The following is a 25,549-nucleotide window of genomic DNA, read 5'->3' as shown; positions in this document are numbered from 1 at the left end:
ATTACTAGTTTTACATCTACACCCTAGTACTAATTAACGAGAAAATCAGATCAGATGGAAATTCAAGTACACTCTTGTTGTAGAGCTTCTCGTAGACATCTGGGGGTGCACCTGGTGCACTTTGCGAATCACTGACGTCGAAAATATTTGCTTCGGAATAGTTTTTATCTGCTGTGTAACGGCTTTCAATACGTATGGTGTTAAATCTAGTGAATAAAGTGAATGTGGACAGTATATTAACGACAAGAAACTCACAAATCAAAAAAGTGTATTGTTGTAATGATGACAAAGAAAGCTAAGATGGAATTTCTAGAATCGTTGTCGATATTCATACTGAACACACTGTATTTACATCAACCTAACCTAACCTAACCTTCAGTCTCTGTAGAGGATAACTTGGTACTCTTTAGTTTACCTCCAGTGTCTGAAGACGATAAATTGGTTATCGAAACGCGCGTCAGACAGTGTAATTGTAAGTTTTGATGTAGTAGTTGTTTAAACAGTGTAATCACAAAGATTTCAATCGTTTTTTTTGGTACATTGTTTAATAAATTTGAATGACCTCAATTCTATTTTAGAACTATTTGTCAATGTTTTACACATTCTTCTCTAATTGATATCGAGGGATATCCCGAGTGCTCCTCATCCTTAACCTACATTCTGAGTTACATTTGTTCCAACTTATAAAAATTGTATTAGTTCGTCATAGCTATTTCGCTTTGATTCTAAGCTACCTTTGTAACAACAAAGCCTCCATATATTTACATATTCAATTGAATTTTCACTTGAAAATAGTCTCGCCAAAATCCCAAATATCTGTCTACATCTGCTACCGAGTGAATTCAAAATAGAGCAACAACTAAAGCCAAATACGAACGTGGTGAATTCGTTTTCTGGCTTGAGCTCAACAAATCCTTTATTAAATCGAAATTCTATTTCAGATACGTCCAACAAACGGCAAATTCTCCGGTAGACATGAGGGTTGGCATTCATACGGGGGCTGTGCTTGCGGGTGTGTTGGGACAACGGCAATGGCAATTCGATGTTTACTCTAAGGATGTGGAATTAGCAAATAAAATGGAGAGTAGCGGATTAGCGGGGTAAGAATTCTCTAATTATTTTTAGGATATGGAATATATACTTGCTATAGGGTTGATTTTATACAGATAAGCACGTAAATGGAAACCGAAAACATTGTTTTTTTCTTTAGCAATGATTCTATGTTTAAAAATGTATCGTTTACGAAATTTATTTCAAATTAATCTTAATTATTCCAAGTTAACGTTTTAATTTATTATTAAACTTAAACATTATTATCCACAGTTCTTTGGTTGGTTCAATTGGTTATTTTTGCATAAACTTTTGTAGCGTTTTCTAAACCAGATTGTTTTTATTTCCATTGTTGTGGTAGTCTGATATAAGTAATTGATTTTATCATATCAAAATATACCGAAAAACAGGTATATACACTTTTAGAAAACTTCTAATTGATTGTTGCAGAAATTGTAAATACGTATGGTTTGTCCAACACGCCAATTTTTGTTATTGAAGGAACTGACGAGAATGTGGAAAGTGTCCACCGCTCAAGTTGAGCGAAAGTTAGTCAACACAAATGTGCAGACGCAATTATAAGAAATATAAAAAGCCTTGATCAGTTTTTTCCTTTCGTCTTGACCTTACTTAGTGTGATGGCACGTTTCTGTGTTGGGATAGATTCTTTGTAATTGCTGTTGTTTTTGCTAATAATAGGGCAAATTAATCAAACTTAACAGATTTTCGAAATCTGTGCTTGACATTCTTGAGAAGTCTTAAAACTTGATCGAAGTTCGCCTCCGATACTTATATCATCTTCTTCAAGATCTTGTAATAGTTTAAAAGCCACATTTCTTATTTTTTGTCTTAAAAAATCGAGGTTTACTTTTGTTCTTTGTCATCATGAGAAATATAATTCCTACTAAAATAATTTCTCTTTATCTTGTTTTTTGAAATTCGGTGCGTGCCACATTTTCACAACTGCACGTTACGTGTCTATGTAAACTTACTTAAATAAAACAGTTTTTATTGATTTCTGTTTGTGATTGGTGCGAACATTTTGGAATCCCTACTGTATTGAAACACTTTCAAAACAAAACTGTACGAAATTTCTGTTCAAATGGACAATTCGTTTTTGTCCTGTCCGTTTTCTCGGACTTCATCACATACAATATCCAATATTTGTGCCAGGATTCAATTAACGTTCCCAAATAATTCTATTTCAGTTAAACAGTTATAAATAAATTCCTCATACTCATATTTTATGAAGTTATGAATCTCGAATTATTAAAAATCGATTTAGGAAAGTTATATAAGTTGAGAGAACCATTCAACATTCTTAACACCGTATTTAATTTTCGTTTGAGAATTCTTTAACGAACTTTTCCCATTATAATGTTTCCACGATTTTCCGATCGGTTTTATTTTTTGATAACAATGAAGGTCTGTGTTCCACAAACAACATTCCATTGTTGTTTTACCATGAATAAATCGATACATGTATAAACAAATATTTGCTTCAATTTCTAATGTATTCGTTGTACAAATTGTATATTTCTACTCTAATATTCGATATAAATGGAAATGTCGATTGGAAAAATTAGAGAAAGTGATCAACAACATTCAAATTGGGAAGAATTGAATAGTTATTACAAAATAAATCGATAAGGAATTAGACAATGTAACGGAAAAATTTGTGTACAAGATAAATGATGATTTTTGGGCTTTTTTTCTTCAAAATTGTATGATGGAGGGTGAAGAAAAATACGCTCTATTTAGTTTAAGAATTACTAATCCGTAATTATGTTCCATTAAAAATATTTATGAACCAAATATATGGTTGCATATACGTCAATCACATGTCTAAATGTCCCCGTTGAATTTTGCATAAAAACTGGGCTTGAACCATGAAATTTTCACGGCTTGGAGATTTATATGAATTTGCTTCATTATTCAAATTAATCTCTTATGAAAATAACTTTTTACGAGATCAAATTGAAGTTTTATCAACAATATATTGTGCGTTCTGTTTCAAGAGACAAGCTATATGAGAAATAGAACGGAAAGCAGAATTAACCGTGCGAGAAAAACTAAATGTGGTGGATGCGGTTAGAAAACTGGGTCGTATTTGTTAAAATGAGTATTTCAAGAGTGGAAAATTACTAACAGGCGAGAACATCGGTGTGAATTGTACGACTTTCGTTCCCTAGCATCAGTCGAATGGCTACGATATATTCTAATAATAAAAAAAGAACAGCCAGTGGCAAATCAAAAAGTTAATCATTATTTATCTAGTGTTTTATATAAAAAAAATTGAGGGTGAAATATTCAATGAATGAGAGATAAATAACCTAATTACAGATATAAAGAACCTGTATGAAAAAAAAAACATAAAGACAATTAATGACTCGAAGAATAGATTATATTTGCGAAGCGAAAAAATCTTTTTTTGATTACAAATTTTTCACATGTATACTCATGGAATATTTTCCAATCCCACGATAACTGTATTATAAATTTAACTATTTAATATCTTGAAAATTATCCTTTTTTTCAGGAGAGTACATATATCTGATAAAACTCTGTCGTTTCTTAATGGAGAATTTGAAGTTGAACCTGGTTATGGGGAGAAACGAGATGAATCATTAAGGGCGGCTGGACTGAAAACATATTTTATAGTGAAAGTAAATAAACCTGTAAGTCAATGATCAACTACATCCTATATACAGTAAAAGCTCATTATACCCGCTTCGGATTCCGTACATATTAATAAAAAGTATTCCAGTAGGTATACAACCCAATATCTTTTATAAACGCGTCTTCAAATGGACTAATATAAAAGCTAAAATCGATTGACTGCATACATAACCCAAATTTGGATTAGAATAGGACGATATGGTTTGATTTGACTGAAACCCATTGAAGAAGAGGCTTCAAAAAGCATTGGAAGCGTGACATTTCATTTGGAAAATCTTAGAGAAGGTTTCTTCATAGAAATTTATCTATCTATGGAACGAGGTCTTTTTTTAGAGGCAAGTTGCTAATGCGATTGCTGCGTATCTGTCTGGATTGAAAGAGCTGTCTGAAGATAATATGTGATTAATCAATGGGGTCATATCCCTATATAAATTCGCGGAAAATTTAAGGAAAATATACACCGCGAGTAAAGAGCTTTCACTGTATCATATTCATCGCCAATTGTGATTTTGTTATTTGGAATCAGATATTGAGTAATAAAAACTGAGTCATGCTCTTAGCATGTCATAGCCAACCCCCTCATTATTAACCACTAGTCAATAATGCACACATTTCATTTTTGTTCAATATTGAGTGCATCAAAATTTCATTTTGAAATTGTTGTAAATTCAAAATTCGCAATTAATTTGATTTTTGACACCTTGATAATAAGCAGTAAGCATTACAAATCATGCTCGTTTTGAGGTTAGGTTAGTTAGATTACAACCTAGTTAGCCTAAGAAGATACGTCATCCTAGTTACTATTTTTTTCAACATTTTCATCAGAATTTTATGGAATCTTCTGTAGTGATATTCGTGTGCATAAATCTCGTCAAAAAAATCCCCTTTTGGTCTCTTCCAATTTAAAATTATGTTTTTTTAATAATTTTTTAAACACATATAAAAATTTGACGTTTCTACCTGTTGTGGTCTTTATCAAAACCTTGAATAAATGGATAAAACGCCGCAGTTCTTAACTAATTAATTCCCAGACGATGAATATATGGGTGATTCCGTTCTAACTGTGATATTCAATGTCCTGTATTGTTTTTTTGTACTAGTCATTCATTAATAATCAATTAATAAAAATTTTGTGTTAATTGAATAATTCTTAAGATATTTAAACATTATTTTTATACAATATAACTTGCCACTTAAAGAAAACTTATACTACATCACTTGAATGTCAGTACCGTGTCATGTCTATTCCTAGAATTTACCGATAAATTATTAATTTTTTTTGTCGTAACAAATGATTTAAACTAATTACCTTATAAATTCTAATGTTTATGATCAAACTGAGGAAAATTGATGCACTTGTTGTTTAATATCTTAAGTTACCATGTCAGTACCGTGTCATGTCCATTCCTAGAATTTACCGATAAATTATTAATTTTTTTTGTCGTAACAAATGATTTAAACTAATTACCTTATAAATTCTAATGTTTATGATCAAACTGAGGAAAATTGATGCACTTGTTGTTTAATATCTTAAGTTACCATGTCAGTACCGTGGATAAATGAGTCAGTACCGTGGAACTCAAAATCCGACATTTGTGTCTTGCTCGTGATACTTTGAAGTTGTAGTAAATTCCTCTTAGAGTTTTATTTTTACAGTAAAATAGATGAATAATATGCATAAAAAAGTTAGAAAAGTTAAATTTTAAAATCTTGAAATTTTGAATACAAAAAATCACAGTTAGAACGGAATCACCCATATATTCGAAAGCTCGGAAATATATTAGAGTTTGTACACTTTGGTGTTTAATTTTATCACAATCCCACTACGAAAACTTTCATAATCTAGCTGGCAAAGACTAATTTATAATTATTTATTATAATATATAATTGTAATTTATTGAAAAATATATAAATTATTGCGTTTATTTTTTTCTCTGCTGCTATTGGTTTTGGAAAAAAGCATTAAGTATAAAAAATATTCCCAAATTTCACCCTCGTATAATGTAACAGGATTATTGAAAAAATATCCGTAGTTAGTCCTTTGCGGAAAAAAAAATAAGAGCTCAATTTGAGTCACCACCTGGTCTGAGGAAATTTTGTTATAGTAAAGATCCATCTTAATTTCATACCAACGGATGTATAACGGATTTGGACGGGGCTTCAAAAGACGACGTATAAACTAGCCGTCCCGGTCACCAGGTACCTCGTAGGTAATCGTCGTCACGATAGAACTTAGGTTTTTGTGCTTTATTTCATCGATTAACTAAGTAAAACTAATTTTGTGTTAACCTCACTATCTTCACGTCTTCATAAAATAAAACAAAGCTAGTTTTTTGATAAAACGCGCTACTAGGAATTTCAGGATAAAGATTAGCAACTCAGTATTCTATAAGTAGTAACTAATTTTTACAGTTTCAATCAAAAACTCAAGAAGTACAAAATGGCGGTAGTATTCTTCCAGAAGAAGATAGCTGTGTCATATCGGAAGCTGCCCTAGAAACAAAGGAAGAAGAAGCGAACGTAAGTCATCATAATTATTTAAATTTTTGAGCTCCATGATTATTTTACATTCTCCATGTTTTCTGTTATCATCCTTTCTCTTCAATTTTGATAACTCAAGTCAAATTGATTACAAATTTGATTGCGCAACCATATTTGAGAAGGAGGACATACTTTTTTTTCTGCCTGATATATTCCACATAAGTTGGGGATACAAATAAGGGGATATCAAAGACCTACGACCTCAACATCTTTTATATGAATTTCAATGCGTGCGTGGTGTAGGATATACCGCACATAGGACAAAATAATCATCATCAATACAAATCCAAATCTTATTCTACTTCTCGTGAAGCTCTCTTTTGGTTCCAGGACCACTAAGCAATCCAATTATCATTATAATAATTGAATGTTCAAATCTTTTATTTCAATCAATAGCTGTCGAAGTATTTGATACGAAAACAAAAACCAAAGAATTTCCGGGACTATTATCTTGCTGAAAATTTTTAAATATCTAGAGGAACAACCAGGTTCCAATATTTCTTGAACGTCTTGACATGAATACATATTGCTTGTGATGAAGAGTATAATATTTAGCTAAAGATCCAAACCCATACTATATACTAGCAGAGTGTTGAACATATTCTGTTCATAAATACTTTGTAACCTTCCAAGTACAGCGAACCACTGGATTGCTACGGCCTTTGTCGATGAGGAACACCACACCAATTTTTTTTTGTGTCATTTATTGTGATCAAAAACGAGAAAGTATGCGAAATTTCAAATCAATAAGTATAATAAGTTCTAACTAAGCAGATGAAGCCAATTATCTTCACGCTGGAAGGAGTTACCCCAGCTTCCACAAATATTATTGAATAACTAAGAATCTTAGGGGACTAAGCTTCAGAAAACATATCGAGTATATGGCACACGAGGCAGAGGAGAAGATGTCGAAACTAATAAGAATCCACCGAACGTTGGTGGACCAAACATCTTCAAAATAGTTGTCATTTGCAGCGCCCTCCACAACACGAAAAAGGCTATCGTCACCAGAATAACTGAGATAATACTGATTCGATTCCGAATCTACTTTTGCGAGTAGTGTCAGCCTTCAGAATAGCCTCGGGAGTGGCATGTAATAATAGGCATAACACCATGGACCTAGTGATTTCCGAAAGAAGATAATACATGCGAGTAACGAATAAAACATAAGAAAAAGCAAAAAAAGAGAAAGAACTCTAAGAACGTGGCAGGAAAGATGGGAAAACGAGACAACGAAAGCACAATGGACAAAATGTCTGGAAGGTAGTAACCGTGAATGGGTAGACTAGGAACACCGCACAACTGACTACTTCCTAAGTTTTGTCAGGACATGGGGTGTTACCAGTTGATTCAAAAAGATCTGGAAAAAGCGACAAAGAGAAAATTCCATGTATTGGCGAGAACCAAATTGCGATTTAACACCTGATAACCTTATAGAAACAATGATTGAAGGCAACAACGATGGGATGTAGATGATAAAAAACATAATGTCTAAGAAGAAGAAAGACGATTGATTCAAAAGTGCCATTTGACTAATACTACTTACTAACTACGTCCTTAAACTACTACTTTCTTAAGAGTTAGCAATATTTTGAATTCTATAGAGTTATTAGATTATTTTGCATTTTCAGGAAACTAGTTTAGGTAGGCCAAGTCAAGATTCCGCCGATTTCAAAGTAAGGTTACGTAAAGAGCTGGTTAACAGAGACGGTCACAGGTGAATGATATTTTTATGTTATATCTAAAGAAATCATAATTTTTTCTTGCAGGGAACTGTCTAAAAATACAAAATTATTCAATTTAGCATTTATAGATCCACAAAAAGAGAAATCGTACAATTTACACATAGAAGCGTCTCCCAATTTAACATTGCTCATGTTTTTGATAGTGCGAACTGCATTAGTTTTAACCACAGCTACAATTCTACCAAGGTGAGTCCAATTTTCACAATTATGAGTTATCAAGACAATATTTTTACGATTCTTCTAGCGCAGTGGTCGGCAAAATTATTAGTCAAAGAACCAAAATATGATCAATACAAGAATTTAAAAAAAAATGGCAGCCAAATCTGTTTTTTTAGTTAAATTCATTACACTAAATAAAACTAAGTAAGTCAGGTTCGTATATTGTTGTTTTTAATGGCATGATTGCAAGTTCTCATCAATAAGACCATTTCTCAGTCTACTCTTGGTAATGTTTATGATTGAAAAATATTGCTCGCATATTTATATAAAATAAGATATATTATTTCAAGCGATGAAAATGATCATGTCTTCCTTTGAAATCAGACCACTTGTGTTGTGAACTGAAATCACATTTTTCCTTCTCCAATATTTCCACTTCAACTCAAAGATATTCGTATTTAGAGTGCAATATTTCCTAAAATCAACCAATTTCGAAATAAGAAAATTTCAACTTGGTTGTTGTAGCATTTAGAGTATTTTTGACAAATACTAAAGTTGCTTTGCCGTTTTCAAATTCCTAAAACCTGCTGGGAAATGCTTCCCACATATTTTAAAATTATTGTTTTAAAATTGTGTTTAACAATAGAGAAATTATTTTCTTGGAGATTCTTCAATGCTTAATTTGAAAATCCTGAGCAAACCTGGGTAATTTCTTCTCGAATGTTATTACTTCTTCTAGCATCGAAAAAATTAAGTTTTCTTTTCCAACCTATCTTTTATCTTGAATTTGTAGGATTAATAGGAATTTCAATTTATCAAAATAAGATGTGATTTTGTTCTCAGCAATTTTTTTTCAATGAAAATATTATTATTGCACCTTACGTAGATATTTGTGCCAGAGGCAAAGATCCACGTGCGGCTCTGGAGCCGTACTTTGCCGATCACTGTTCTAGCGTGTCATGATGCCTTTTGTAGTTGTAGTATACTATTTGATTGTTAATTATTCCTACTACCTATTAATTATTATGAATACTACTTATCTCATAATAGAATCATTGTTGAACTTAGTTTTAAGCATTTCTTGTACCAATATACTAACTCGATTAATTATTAACACAAAATAAAAACTTTTTAACGTGATTTTCGTTTTTTCAGTTACCTGTCTTTAAGTATCAGTTACAATATAGAAAATGTTTTGATTGGGGTGTTGGTATTATTAGCGTTAGCTGAAGATCTTCTTAATTTGGTAAGTTCATTCGTGCACTCAATTTCTGACAAGAAATTCGTCACTACACAACTAAATCCACAAATTTTCCAACAAGCTACAGTGAAATATTCTCCAGTCGTGTACTTTGTAGAGGAAACGATAAAATGAAATAGTTTTACATAATAGTAAGGTTCATACCCAGAAGGAATAATTTCTTGACCTAGATTCTTAACCAATGGTTTGGAGAGTAACGTAGACTTGATGATCTGTCGATTAACTAGGACCTAAATGTTAATTTCCTTCCTTCCCGATCTTTTGATACATCTATCCAGTATAATTCCATCTGTCGAGCCTACAGAACCCACAGTCGGATTTTTGCTCATTCGTCAGCTATCTCACTTTCTTTTATTCCAGTATGATCTGGTATTTACAATGGAGTTTCTAGGTAGTTCGCTCAGATCGACTTAGTATTCACAAACCATTTTGGATTTGACTACAGAAGATCTCTACGCTTCAATAGTTGCTAGGTTATCTGTCAATATATTTATTTTATGGCGTTCTGTTTTCTATTGATAATCCTGTTTGAAATATGCTTGGAAATTTCCTAAGCTTTCAGATTGTTTTGCTACAGACCCATATGTATTTATTCTACTTAATTTCCTATCTATCAATAATATTTTAATTCCATATTTTTTCATCACTGTATAATGTACAAGCCTTAATTTCCCCCATTTAATCCTGTAACATATTTCAGGATTTGAGAGTTTTTCGCACAAAATTCCCTAGTTATTATTTTTCAATGCATTTTTGAAATTAAGCAAGTAATCGTTCCAAAATGATGATAAACTATCCGTACATCATATCATCAGATTCGTGTCAAGAAACTAATGTAAATGGCCATCCAAAATCCTTTTTCAGCATATTCACATACGCTACTCAAGTTTTGAGATATGGCAACATTGATATGAATATGTCAAATTTGTCATTGCCATCTTGAAGTTTGACATTTTTAAAGATGAACATACTTGTGCCAAAAAATCAGGAAAAGGAATCGTTCTCCATTACGACAATGCATAGTCTCACTCATCAGTTCAAATAAAAACGTTTTGGAACAGTCAAAACATCAAATTGATGCTTCATCCGCCATACAGTCCTTGTTTGGCATCCAATGATTCGTTGTTATTTTCGCGGCATGTTTTGGAAGTACCTAGCATTAATAATTTGCCATATCACAATCAATATTTCCCATTTTCATTTTAATCGATCACTTCATCTTACTTGTAATTTAATTGTAGACGAAGTGCTGGAATTTCTTCAAGGAAACTATATTCATAAGAAGACTGCTATCAACGACGTGCATTCTATTAATGGGCACTGTCAATATAGTGGATTCGGTAAGTAATTTACATAATCATCTAGAAGGAGTTAGTGGGAAGATCACTAGGATAGACTATCATCGATTTTTGAAAATAACTAAAGGGCTGATATAAATAATCTTCTTCTTATTATTCATTTCTCATGATCTGTTAGTTTTGCAGATTCCTCTGTATCAGTTCCTGGGAGGTGGACTGCCAGCTGTCCATCCATCTCTTAGTGGTCGTCCGGGTTCTTTTTTCCCTATTGGTTTCTCTTCATGAAGATGCGTGGCAGTCTACTCTTTCCATTTTTCTCACGTGGGCGTATCAGTATCTTTTTCTTTGTCTCCCCCATCTTACGATGTCTTGCAATCCACGTTGTTCCCTGATGTCAGTGTTCCAGATTCGATTTACTCTTGTTTTACCCACTACAGTCCTGAGCGTTTTCATTTCGTTGCATTCTTTTCGTTTTGTTGGTTTCCTCTCTGGTTTCTATACCGTATGTCATGATTGGCCTGATACAAGTCTTATAGATTGTTGTTCTGGCTTCTTAGGTCCTTCACTGGTTCGTGATAACTCTACAGGTCCATACCCAGGTATTTAAATTGTGAGACTTGTTCGATGATTCTGTCCTGAACTATCAGCTTACATCGTACGGGCTCTTTAGCAAAGGTTATGCTTTTCGTTTTTTCTGTGGATGTTCATCGATTGTCTGACCTGGCAGAATTTGTGTAGTTATCTATGTAGTAACTAATATCAGTCAAATAATTTCACATTAATGTACATTAGACTTGTACAAAAAACAAACCATGAACAGTATTGTGAAACTTTTAATCACGATGAATATTAAACCTCGATATTCAAATTGAAATAAGAATCATAATAACTGACGATTTTTCCCAACTCTGCTCGTGCTAGAGTACCAAAAAGATCTATATGAACTATCGATTGCTGGCTCATGATTCGCTCAGCAGAGTAGGATTAGTGCGTGCACCAGTGAGTCCAAAACCTATTTTGGTTATAGCTTACCGAGCAATATCACACATAGATTAACCTTATGCTTGTATTACCAATCAACTGCTCCCAACCGGACATCTTCCTGCTATAGCCATCTCGGACGATCTAGGATGCCGTTAGCCAACGAATTATACATCATGAATGCATCCATTGGTCTCTGGATTATTTGTACCTTATGCGTATTTAAGCCACGATCACTTTACCAGCTCTGAACTGTTAACTTCGATGACTATACCCTTTGTAATTAAACCCAAAGTTGTAAAACATAGGCGAACTAGGATTCTTCTTAACGACTATGATTGATAAACACAAAGAAGCTTTGAGATCAAGGTGTGTAACGTGATGTTTCTTAGATGTGATAGCCATGGATCTAATAAATCCGTCAAGCTTCGGAGGTTTCCTTGTAAATCTCTCTTCGACGAATGTACCTTGTGTAACCATTTTCTTCTACGCTTTTCTTGTAGATTTACCAGATTTTAAATATTAAGAAGCTGAGCGTCGGCTTGTCCTCTAACTTTTGGAATTGGTACATCCTATCCGCCAGCGTTTTCTTTTTTTTCTCTTTTATTTTATCATATTTGATAATACCTTTTATCAGATTGTTCATTTCAGATATTTTTCAGTGGTTTCTCTTTCATTTCCACGTTCTTTATTGAATCTCTTTTATACCGTGAAGACTACGAGTCACTTGTGATCTCTTCTTTGGCTTTCTAGTCTCCTTTGTTTTTTTCTTCCATAATCCAATATGCTACCATAATATGGGGTTAAATATATTCATTTTGAGGCATTTCGAGATTGAACTGGACAAAAAAAATGGGCTAAATTAAGTCATGTTCAATAGTCGCTTTCACATTAGATTTTTGTAAAGTTTGGTGTGTGTAAATTTTGATGTATTAAAATGAAAGGTATTGATGAATTTTCCTACTATAAAACAGTTTAATACTCATTAAATTGAATCTAGTATTAGTTTTTATTAATGTTCCAGGTGTCTTGCGTTCAAATGAAGCCGGCAGAGAATTGTTCGACTATCTTGGACTTGGACACCACTTGCCTTTATCCATCTTACTTCAGTTATTACACTGTCCTCAATTTAATAGCCACGTCGTTGCCAGCGTGCTTGTCTTATTTATGGAAGAGTTTCTTCATGTTACTCATCGCTATAGCGCAATGTTCGGTTAATATTTTAATACTTGGTTCGGCAATTGATTGTGAAGAAAGGATGAAACACTGGATGAGGTATATGAATCTTTCGTTATTTATAACTCAAGCACAATCATTATATTCGTAATTTGCCACGCGTCCACTGGTATTTTTCACTTTTCAAAAAAGCACTTAATTTCGAATATTTTGTATACTTTTCTTTTGTATCAAATCATAGGATTTGTAGGATTCTAGATGAGGGTAATTTTGGATAAAACGCATTTTGATTCAAATAATATTTTGAAGATTCAATCCTTAGAGTTTGGTGAAGTTTGGTGGAAGTTTATGCGAAACTGATGGCGGCTGTATGTTTGAGTGAAGAAATTGTTCGGAAATTCATTCCCCCTCCAATAAAATGTGACATGTTTTCATTATAATTATGAACAATATGGAAAATTGCAGATAAAACGTTTTAGTGCATGAATTTTGGTTCAATTCATATTTGAAAGTGTAAGAAAATGAAAATAGGGTGTATCGTTGTATGGATGTCAGCGTAGGTCATTTCGAGAAGTCATTTTTCTGAATTTTATCAATTTTTTTGGGAGATTTTGAGGTTTATTCGGAGTTGCACCGGTTTTCAACTTTTGACTGATGATTAATCCTACTTTCAATAAAACATGACTTATTTTATATTCATTTGTATGAAAATTGGGTTTCGGCAATGGAAATCTTTGGTAACAAAAAGTTATTCTGGTTCGAATGGTCATGACTAGTCACAAACATTGAAACGCGCAACAACATCAACAGAAATTCTTCTACGGCTTCATACAATCATTTATAATCACATTCAAAGCGGAAATAGTCATTTTATTTGAAATCGTAAGATAAGAACTGACGAAATATTTCGAAATCAAAGCTTCAATCACGTTGGAGGAGGAAATTAATGGAGATTTAGTGATACAATCGTTTCCAAAGAGTTGAGATTTCATAAATTAAGCAAACAATCAATTCTCAGTAGTCCGGTCAAATTAGACCAAAAAATAAGAGTGAAGCTACATAAATTATCATCAAGCTGAAAATCGGTAAAAGTGTTTAAACAATTGAATATTCCGTATATGGAAAAGGTTAAAGGTAAAAAAATGAGTTTTTCTTCACTATCAGCAAAATGGTGAATTTTATCATAAAAATACTTCAGACAAAAATTGTAGATCGTAAAATTATCTACAAAAAATGTATTGATACTTTTTTTTCTACGACCTACCGCTTCTGAGATATAACGATTCAAAAAGTTATGATTGCATCTTCGTCAATTGATGAACTTATGACAGTTTCCATCAGTCAAAAGAAATTTCTGACAAGTCTCGGTTCATTTCAATGTTGTAAGAAAAGTTTACTGCTGAAAATGGTGAAACTATTAAATACGACAACTTTTACAACTTTTTGAATCATCATATCTCAGAAACGGTAGGTCGTAGAAAAAAAGTATAGATACGTTTTTTGTAGATAATTTTATGATCTACAATTTTTGTCTGAGGTATTTTTATGATAAAACTTACCGTTTTGGTGAAAATTGCGAAAAACTCATTTTTTCGACCTTTGACCTTGAATACAATTTTTTCCATACACGGAAATGATGGGGAACATTCAAATTCTATATTCAATTGTATTCTACCGATTTTGAGCTTTATGGGAATTTATGTAACTTCGAATGTCTAAATTGACCGGATTACAGACTGTTTAGTAAGAAACACAAAACGAGCACAAAATATAGGAGATAAGTTGAAAAAGTAAACAATAGTTTGAAAACCTTCCAAAATGGCAGACGAAGGGTATGGTATGAATGTTAAAAAGTTTTTTATTAGAAATTTCAACAACTTGATAGTGAAAAATTCTCCAAAGCGTCAGCGCTAATTGACACATTTCGACGGTCATTTTTCATATACACAGATTGTCCATCTTTCTGCCCTCCATCTATAAGATGATAATATCAGTCAGCGTCAAGGCCAAAGAGACGATCTCAACACGCAATAGTATGGAAACCGTGATTCGGGATATATACGGGATCTTGTTAGTCCAGTTTACGCAGCAATCCTCGTAGACTTTTGAAGCAACTATTTGGAATCATTAAAGTCATCTAATACGATCTTTACCAACTAGCTCTTCGTCTGATTGAACGCATATCTCAATTTTGTTTAGCTTCTCGTCTTATTTCAGGTATTCCAATTTCGAGACGTAACACAAAAAGCTGTTTATTCATTTCCAATTAATTACCCTCGAATTTTGCATATATATATATATTTGAAAAGATCAAAAAAATTAATCATGCATCGTGACAAAAATCAAAATAGTGGCTATAGAAAACTTTAAATGGTAAGTAAAATTTATGTTGATTGTTTCAGTCTAATTCAAGGAAAGTATACTTTATCCGGCCTTCTTTTAACATCCGCCATAGCTCTAGCTTTCCTAGCTAGGCACGTAAGTATTCTAACATTAATTTTTGATTATTATTCCGTTATAGATAGATTTTCTTCGAGAATTTAACATTTCATAAAAGCTTTTTGATTTTTCTGGAGTCATTAACCATTTCCACTTTCTCGGCTAACGTAGCATTCGATTTAACTGTTTGGTCTAAGGTAAACCGCGATTTATCACTATCAGACTTTCATCTTTTCGGAAACTGTCACTGACAGGTTCAATTGATTGATTTACAACTTCTTTGGTGTGAAGTTGATTATAGTTTATAATACAATTTATGTTGATAACAAAATTTTCGTTTACTTCAATATAAGAACGATTTTATATTCAATTGTTCTCAACTTTGAGCTTTTGAGTCCAAATTCTTCACGATTTAAGTTTCTAGATGAAAACAAGAATTCCACGAAAATATATTCAACACCCTAATAATATAAAAGTCGAAGGGAGTTTATCTATCGGTAAAGGGAAAAGTTTATACTCTGTTATATTAGATCGGACCGAATATACAAATGACAATGATTTAATTAAACTTTTAGATGGAGAAGGTATCTAGAGTTCTCTTTTTATGGAGAAGTGAGGTAGAAGAGCAAAGAGACTGTGCGGAAGATATGAGAAGACGTAATGAAGCGTTAGTTTATAATATTTTACCACCGCATGTTGCTGCTCATTTTATGGGAAACAGGAAAAGACAACACGATGAATTATATTCACAAAGTTATGCCGAAGTTGGAGTTTTGTTCGCTTCGATGCCAAATTTTTCAGGTAGGTATATCTATCATGTTTATTGTATACGTAATTAATCCTTAAGCAAAAGGATTAAAATGAAAAAATCCACGTATGCTTACAACAAAAATTTGAAAAGACATTGCTGTTTGTGTTTTAGTTATCTTTATAATCTTCAGGTACATTATGGGGGACCCAAACTACTGCTCTGCTTATTTATCTAATTCGCTAATTATATTCTTGAATAGTAGACCAAGGTTGGTCGAGGATGTTTGAATTATCTGATATGGAGTTGCTTCCACTTTACAGAATTGTCTAATGTTGGTATATAGGAAAATCAGTTACCAAATCTGAACTTGCAAAATCTTCTTCAGCATTTAAGAAACTCAATCGCCCAAGCTATACATGGAATGTGGAAAATATAAAGAGATTCCCAATTTTCCAGAGCTTTTTTCCGAATATCAATGTAATACACCAATTAAGTCGTCACTCATACTGCTGGTAGCAGCGCTGGAAGTATTTCCCTGTCGTAACTTCGAATTGATCTGACATCTGACATGATGTGACATGTGCAAGACTCCCTTATTGTTAAAATAGAATCAGCGTTTTCTGAATCTTTGATTTGCTTGTTCAATATTTTTTCGGACAAAGATATGATGAAATGTGCCATTACGTTTCAGAATAATACTTAAATATCCCCGATTCTTTCGTCCTTTTTATAATGGATTGATTCATTTTATTATAATGCTAAATTTTAGTAAAGTGTAAAAAGATAGAATGGAAATCATCATTTTTAGACATATTGTATCAAATCAACACCATATATAATTTTTTATTTCAGATTTTTATTCCGAGGAGACTGTGAATAATCAAGGTCTAGAATGTCTTAGATTTTTGAATGAGGTGATATCAGATTTTGACGCGGTAAGTTTTTAACTTGCTTAATAATAAAATTTGCTTATATTTAAATTTCTGTGAAGTTTACACGGAAATGTTAACTCATACATCGCATCAAATAATGCAGGTCATCCACATGTGACGATTAGAAATATACAGGATGTACTATTACTCCAAAAAAATCTAGGAAAGAAAAACTATCGGCTTAACAAAGAAACAAAATATTCTTTTTCGCTAAAAAATAAAAATACAGAGTTGATAGATAGAATAGTTGCAGCGGAGTCGATGTAACTGAGGAAAATAGCAGAAAAAACGATGATGGATAGGATAAAAAATGAGGTAACTCTAAAAAAGCCCATCTGGAACCAATAGAAAACAAAATAGCTGGAAGATGTTTAAACTGATACGGGAAAAAAAGAAAGGAAGGCCCAGAATTGGCTAAAACAAGTAAAACGAAGAGGGAAAACAATGGAAAACAATATAAACAATATAAACAAAGTAGCAAAAGATGGAAAGAGTGGAAGAATGGATGCCATGATGAAATATATAATCTGGGAGGGAAAAGATAGATAGAATAGTTACAAGATGTTTAAAATGGAACCGTAAGAAGGAGAGGAGGACCCTTGGCTACGACATAAAGGACGAAGACAAGAGAAAACAATACAGAAGATGAATGAAGTAGCAAATGATGGAGTCTAAGAATGGATAAAAAAAACTAAAATCCCAATACTCTGAGTCTCCAAAGAGTATAAAGTGTTCTAAAGGAGAAGAAGATAATTTCTTGATTATGTTGTTTTCATACTCATTTTCTATGCTATAGGCAGTAAATTCTTTTTGTATAATAAGAATAGAACTTTTCCGTAACTATTTTAATTTGTATTATTCAATAGTTGATTTTCTTTATTTACTTTTTAAAGATATTATCCAATTTCCTCTATTTAAGTGTTATATTGATACATTAAATCACTTTTCTCGGGATTATTGGCTATTATTATCGAAAATATTGCCAATAATTCCACCGTTAATATTTGTACAATATTTAGACCATTTATGCTATTAGCTATTTTCAAAATTGCTCCTTATTGACTTAATAACTTTTCGCATTATTCGATACAATTTTCAGCTTCAGAATTGAGATTTTTCGTACTATATCAAACTAAATATATTTTGTTGTTTTTAAATAACCGTTTTGCTTGCTTGAAAACATCCGAATTGTAATAAAATTTAGTATTTTAACGTTTTATTATGAAAAACGAGAAAATTTAACTTACTATAACATGTATTAAATGAAAACTCGACCAAGCAAAAATCCGGTATGGATCTTGTTGTTAAGGAATAACACGATGATAGAAAAAATGAAAATTTTAAATACAAATTAACAGAAATGCATTACATCGAAGCCTCTCGTCCATGGAGCAACTTGTTTCTCATAAGAGTCATTAAAAAAAAGAGTATGCCAATAATTTTATTGTGTCTTTTTGACTGGTTATTTCTATCCTGTACTATTGTAGATATAGACGCCGAGGAAGGCGATTCTGGTCTTACTTTTACTTAGAGATTATTTGTACCCGAAGCAAAATTGTTTCATTCATTCTACACAATGACTGAAAAAACCTTTATACTAATTTCTTTTGTGAAATATTCTCTGTAAAATGAACAATCATTCAAAGAAACTTGTCTACTAACTGGACAGATTGGACCTTCAAGTTTTGTTCATTCACTTTTTTAAATATCGTGGCAAGTGAAAAGAAAAACTGACTGACAGTGGTTGCTTGGTCGAGGGACCTTAGCGAGAGTATTATTTTCTTTCTGTAATTCATAATCGAATCATTTATTCATTGTAGCTTTTAGAGTTGCCTCATTTCCAAGATGTTATTAAAATTAAAACTATTGGATCGACGTACATGGCTGCTAGTGGTCTCAACCCCTCTAGGCAAATGAAGGTAAGAGCAAACATTTTGGTCAACGTAACGTTTATGATATACGTTTAAAAAAAATAAGTTTCAACTTGCTGCATCGATCCATTTGTATTTATATTGGAGCTCGAACGACAATCAGTCAAATTGTTTTGAAAAATGTCTCAAATTTATTTCTGCGTTCTTGTAAAAATTTTTACTGAATACTGAATACTGAATACTGAATACTATGACTTGTGTCCATCAATAATTAAAAATTGATATAAACATTTGAATGTGACAAAAATTAGTGCAAAGGTACAAGGAGTTGCTTAAAGTTGTATCGTAAAGGAATGGACGTGCCAAAATTAAAATCATCACGAAAATTAACAAAATAGTAATGGCTATATTAATTTGAGACTGCGAGTGTATCCTTTTGATTGATTACAGGACATCAGATACAACCGTGAACTTAGTATATTACTCTGACTTACTAGGGTGGTTGCATGAGAAAATTATTGAAAAAAAGTGCGGCAAAATCAGCTGAGGTGTGCGTTTGCTTCACGAAAATGTTCCAGTCCACACTTTTTCGATTTCCAAAAGGTACAAGAATGTAGCTGGACAGAGATTAAACACCCACCGCATAGCCCTGATCTGGCATCGTCCGACTATTCTGTTAAATACACCTAATTTGGTTGAAACTTATCTTATCTTCCTGTGGAAATTGTTTTTAAGTAGATTGCACTGATTTAGAAGCAATATGGTTGAAACTTACCTTTCTATGAAAATTATTTCAAGCAATTATACTAACAAATTCATGAGATTTATCAACTATTGAATGCGGATAGAGATATGAAGATTTAGTAAGCAAACCCCAATCATTTTTCAGTTCTTTACCTATGCTAAAGACCTTTTTTGGTGACCCCGAATACCAAGTACGCAATTCTACACAATCATCATGAAACATTTTTTCAGTGGAGCATTTTTATACCGTTTTTTCTGATAATATTCCGCATAATCTCTTTCCAATCGTGCACATTTTTAATATTTTCATATTTTTTAGCCTGAAGATCCTACTTCAGTTAGATGGGCACATTTAGCAATCTTAGTAGAGTTTGCTTTGGAACTGAAAAAAGCCCTACAGAGCATTAACGAACAATCATTCAATCATTTTGTATTGAAGTTAGGAATCAATCATGGACCTATAACAGCTGGTGTGATTGGGGCGAGAAAGCCCCATTATGACATTTGGGGTAACACCGTTAACGTAGCATCTAGGATGGAAAGTACTGGAAAAGCTGGATGTATTCAGGTAAACTTAAATCTAAATTATTAACTCATTGTTTATACTACCATTATACCAACATTCACAATTACACTGGGAATATGATTTGACCTTAGGAAAGAGGTGCAAGATCCGTCGAAAAAGGTGGGTGGTCTAATACTGAGATCTTTTACTTGGCTCTTGACGGACAATGCGGAATGAGGCACCAGTTTTGTACAAACTTTTAGTATTTCTATGCAAAATTTGCCGCACACATTCTTCTAGGCCATTTTGAAAACGATTGAAGCTTACGGCTATACTGGTTTGCCTACAGACAAGGTAGATATGGCATTTGAAACAGTAGGCTTCAAGTTAAAGAGTGTCTTGATAGCCATTAAATACGAGTTGGATATACTATTTTTTCTACGATCCATCATAATAATTGAAAACAATCATTTTGTTTTCAAAGCTTATTAAACTTATAATTGAATGGTGAATTGAAATTGAAAAATTATTTATGTGAACTATGGAAGTTACAAAATAAAAATTTTGGTAAAATTAGTTTCATCTTGTGCAACTCATGCCTTCTACAGGCTCCTATAATACCAAAAATACATGCCACCAACGAAAATGATTTTATTTTATTTATAATATTTACATTTCCAATAAATTTCCGTGTTTCATTTGAGGAAAAACTTTTTTTTTGCTTTTTTGGGCTCATATCCATAAGATATCTTTTTAAGGTAAGGCTTCTAATTTGGGATATTTGAATATATCCATTTTATGTTTACTAGTATAGATTTTGGAATTGAATAATGTGCTCGTAGACTTGAGGGTTCGAATTTATCAGAAAACTCGTCAAAATAATCCATTTCTTGTCCCTTCAATCCATAAATTGTGAGTGAAATTTGTCGTATACTTTTACTGATTTTACTGGCAATAAATTATTTGTGGCTCTTGTGGTTTGATCTATAATATGTAGTGGAATTATATTCTTTATATCATTTTCACTATCGAACATTTTCACAGATTGATATATCAATATCTATCGACATATATCAAGCAATTTAATTTGTTGGTGATGTTTTTCAGGTAACGGAAGAGACCTGCGAAATTCTTCAACATTTCGGTTACCAGTTCGAACAGCGCGGTCTCGTGGCTGTTAAAGGAAAGGGCCAGCTTATGACGTACTATCTTCTTGGGAAAACTGGAAAAACTACACCGCCAACAGCGCCAGTATCTCCAGTGATCGGTGTAGGAACCATGGAAACGGTCAACGAGGAAGATGAGTCTCACGATAGCCCCACATCAAAATCCGAAGAAAAAACTGTTATCGAATGTTCTGAAAAAATAGATGACGATGTTTTCATATCAGATTCAGGTTGTGAGGAGTCCAGAGAGTCGACAGAAGCTTCATTGTTATTAAGTTAAAACTATTGTGATAAAACTATATTGTTTCTAATTTTGTTTATATGTAAGATTTTGCTGTTTTGTCGTTACGTTTTTAATAAGAGAAATTCGTACGGAATCGTTTATATGTGGGAAATTATTTTGAATTTGGTTCATCGAAAGAATTAATACAATCGAAAATTGGTGTGTTTCGAGAAATAAGATTTTGATACAAACCAAAGTGGAACAGAAGAAATCATATAGCTCAAGTCACTTCCTCAATTCAAACTCTGCTTATCTAAAATTATTGTTTGATATCTCTTGAAAAGGAAACTTGTATATAAATCAGAGAAAAATAATAAATCTTAAATAAGCGTATATTCTAGTTGTACAAATGTGAGAAGAATTATTGTAAATAAAAAATTAGATGGTGATTATTACAATGATAATGATCGTATCTAAATTTAATATTAAATAATAAAGAATATTTAATAATTTTTGAACCCCTAATAGAAAAATCTTTTGGAATCTCAGCTTCACTACAAGTGCAATCGATGTGCAGCCTTAAGTGAATTCTTTGAAAAATATTATTCTCAATCAAATTATCTGTACTAGAAGAAACATAATTTGTAGAATGGATCTTAATCTACGATTCACGCAAATATTTATGCCCGGTGATTAGTAATTCGTAAATTCAACATAGACAATCTGTACAATGCCTGAAAAAATAAATTATGCTGGAAACTATCGAGGAATATCCAGCATAAATATTATTTTTACGGAAGAATCGTGCTTAGGAACACAAAGTCAAATGAGAAACGGAAACGGAGAGCACATACGAGGATGGTCCTCGGAGTACGTGGCCAAACAAAAAATATATTTATTTATCTACATCAAGCTCTTCAAAATAGCCATTAGCTGTCGACATCACCCATTCATTCTTGGAAAAGCTTTGACCAGCCATTTTTCCAAATCTGGGAATAGAAAATAATCCAAGGGGGCTAAATCTGGCCGATTCAATAACGGATGCGTGAGCTGATGCATTGTCTCGATGAAACAACACTTTCTACTTAGTCAAACGCAACCGTTTCTACTTGATTTCTTTGTTCAAACGATGCAATAAGTTGACATAATATTCGCTGTTGATAGTTTTTCCTTTTTCAAGATATTCAATAGAAATTACCACACGTGCATCCCGAAAAACCGAAACCATGACCTTGTCTGCAGATGGAACGGTCTTTGCTTTCTTTGGAGCCGTTTACCACCGTTTCAGTCCATTATTTCGATTGTTCTTTTATTTCGGGTGTGAAGGGATGCTTTGTTCAATATATTGAATTCTATATTATGACGAAATTTGGTAGGGCCTAAATATGACACAATAATTAATAAATGGCAATCTTAGACCAAAAACTTACATGGACTGTCACTTCTCCTATTCTCCTTAGCAAAAGAAAATTTATTAGGACTAATTGGAAATTTTTAATACGCTGTCTCCAAAGATCATTATACGGTAGCCATTTTAGATGTTTTGCAATTTCAGTCAGTCCATGTAAATATAGTCTAAGATGGCGATGTTAAAATTAGTAAAAATGTAGAAGTACGAATCTTTTTCTTTTATAATTAAATATTATCTAACTTGGGGCAGCTTTGAGTGAAATGTCCAAATCATTTAGGCCTCACTTATTACTCTGAATGAACGGAACTACAGCTACCACAAGTTTGTTAGATCTATCGCTATACGATCTTTCTATTTCCAAAAATCAAACGCGTCGGCAAAGGAACGCTTTTTGAATCAATCCAAACAACTATGGCGAGGGTACTAGAGGAGATTCCAGTCAAAGACTTCTAGCTTCTATACAGCGTCTAGAAAATTCGCCGGACTTGGTGATATGAGTGCCGAAATCAATAATTTTGAAGGAGATTATTTTATAATGAATACTTTTTACAGTATCAGTATATTTTGGAGGGGAAAGAACGATTTGCCTTTGGGGTCTCACATAAAGCAAATGATCTATTCTTTCTACGATGCTGGAGGACTCAGTGCTTACAGCTGATCCATCAATCCCACTCCTTTTAAAAACTCATTTATTTCAAGCGCTCCCAGGTGTAGTGCTCTGAAGTTTCTTAGTGTTTCACACTTCGAGAAAATGTGGACAGAGGTTTCGTTCCCTAGCGTCTTCAGGTGTTTGATTAGATTAATCTACTCTGGTTATAGTTTCCCAGAAGATTCTTTGCCTGTCTCAGCGCCTGTAGTTTGTCCCAATAATTGGCTAGACTTCTATCTACCTTCATCTCCAGTGCTTTTTCCATTGTTCTGCAGCTGATACCACAGAAGGTTTCGGGTTCCAGGAAGGGCTTGTCTGTCCCTACTTTAGTAAGTTATCAGCTCTCTATTATCTAAATGTTGCGCTTTATCTGCCCTATATCAAAAAACCAATTAATTTAGACAGACACAGGAAGATATTTACAAAAAAATCGATTGCTGTAACTATTGATATTGAATATCTTTTACTAGAAGTTTAAAATAAAGATTTATTCACATTTTAAGTTTAGTAACTCTAATTCCGAGGTTAAAATAATAGAGTTTTGATTTATTCAAACTCAAAAAATAAATCCCAAGTTAGGTAATTCTTCTGAGACTATGATATGTTCAATTCGCATTTAATAAAAAAATACTTTTTATATGTTTTTTAGGAGATTACAGAATACATCTATAATTAAGTGTTAGATATCTGTAGATTCTATTGACGAATAAATATGATGAAAATAAAGCAAAAAATCATTTTTTTGTATTTCTTTCATATCTAAGGCACCTCTCCTTTTTCTAGTGAAATATTATAATCAAAGATCGGATATATATTCGAATTTATATCCTTTTGAAGAAATGTGCTCAAAATAAGCACAGAAATTTTGAAAAAAATCGCACATTTGGTATATTTACATTATGATAAAAAGTCTGTTGAGGTTCCGAGACTGATCGACAAACGAGAAGAAATTTTGGCCAAGTTCATCACAAAATCAAAATCATTCTGGAAGGATCTGAATAGCAAAACCCGGCTACTATCTACCTCCTTGGATTCACCTATTGAATTTGGAATTACAAATACAAGATTTTCCAATTTCGAAAAGTCCACATTGGATTCGGAAATCTCTAGTATATAGTCTGGAATAGACAAACAGTTTGCGCCGATAAACCACAACAACTTCGTTATACATGGTCTAGCAAAAGAGAAGAATCAGGATATATATCAGAAAATGTTGTTAAAACAAAAAGTGAATATTGACATGGTGAGAAACGATTATTATCTTAAACTTAAAATATCTTAGGCTAATTAAGAAGCTTGATATTTGAGTACTTCACAAATTGAAAGAAATTCATTTAACATAAAGAATCCAGAAATAAAACTTGAAAAGAATCATCACTGGTGATGAAAAATAGGTCCTGTGTAGTAACATAGTTCATGGAGCAAACACAATGAACTAGCACTAACCACATCGAAAACTAAAAAACAACTAAAAAGCCCATGCTGTCATTTTTGTGGATTGCAAATATATTGTGATTTTCAAACTGCTTCCAAGGAACCAGAAGATCAATAATTCTGATGTTCACTGTCAACAATGACCAGAATTGTCAAATTGGGAAGGTTTAGCGTTCCACCATTATAATGCAAGGCCTCACACATCTTTGGGAAACACTCGTGGGAAACTATTGGAGCTTGGCTGAGAAGTGATACCACATTCCCCAAAGAGTCCTGATCTGGCACCATCTGATTACTATTTATTTCACAGTTTGCAGAATTCTCTGATTGGTGAAATATCCACAAATGACGATGACCTTCAATCGCACCTGGTTTTTTGCTGATAAGGACCAGAAATTTTATGAGCGCGGAATCATGAAGCTGAAAGAAAGATGGCGAAAGGTGATTGAGCAAAATGGAAAACATATAGTTACAATGGTTTTATTTTATACAAAAATACCGAAATTACTTAGTCTACAACCATAATATAATAAT

General features: G+C 32.7%; 1 protein-coding gene and 1 pseudogene across 3 annotated transcripts in view; one reads left to right on the top strand and one right to left on the bottom strand.

Annotated features, from left to right (window-relative positions):
• The window catches only part of LOC130898017 (adenylate cyclase type 3), a 78,599-nt gene extending 54,279 nt beyond the window's left edge, over positions 1–24,320 (top strand). For all 3 annotated transcript variants that reach the window (XM_057807039.1, XM_057807040.1, XM_057807038.1), the window contains exons 8-21: positions 942–1,100; positions 3,590–3,728; positions 6,142–6,249; positions 7,902–7,987; positions 8,040–8,201; positions 9,330–9,420; positions 10,677–10,775; positions 12,739–12,989; positions 15,293–15,368; positions 15,905–16,130; positions 16,933–17,015; positions 18,833–18,931; positions 19,947–20,195; positions 21,240–24,320. In XM_057807039.1, the coding sequence (XP_057663022.1) occupies positions 942–1,100; positions 3,590–3,728; positions 6,142–6,249; positions 7,902–7,987; positions 8,040–8,201; positions 9,330–9,420; positions 10,677–10,775; positions 12,739–12,989; positions 15,293–15,368; positions 15,905–16,130; positions 16,933–17,015; positions 18,833–18,931; positions 19,947–20,195; positions 21,240–21,578 (2,167 nt within the window). In that variant the 3' untranslated portion in view covers positions 21,579–24,320. The remainder of the gene's footprint in view (positions 1–941; positions 1,101–3,589; positions 3,729–6,141; positions 6,250–7,901; positions 7,988–8,039; positions 8,202–9,329; positions 9,421–10,676; positions 10,776–12,738; positions 12,990–15,292; positions 15,369–15,904; positions 16,131–16,932; positions 17,016–18,832; positions 18,932–19,946; positions 20,196–21,239) is intronic.
• On the bottom strand, positions 11,948–12,700 carry LOC130897892 (ribosome biogenesis protein NSA2 homolog; annotated as a pseudogene).
• Positions 24,321–25,549: the final 1,229 nt, after the last annotated feature.

Source organism: Diorhabda carinulata, chromosome 9 (assembly GCF_026250575.1).
Source record: "Diorhabda carinulata isolate Delta chromosome 9, icDioCari1.1, whole genome shotgun sequence".
In the NCBI taxonomy this organism is placed as follows: domain Eukaryota; kingdom Metazoa; phylum Arthropoda; class Insecta; order Coleoptera; family Chrysomelidae; genus Diorhabda; species Diorhabda carinulata.
The sequence above is the reverse complement of the archived record's forward strand: the minus strand, read 5'-3'. Positions and strand labels throughout refer to the sequence as shown.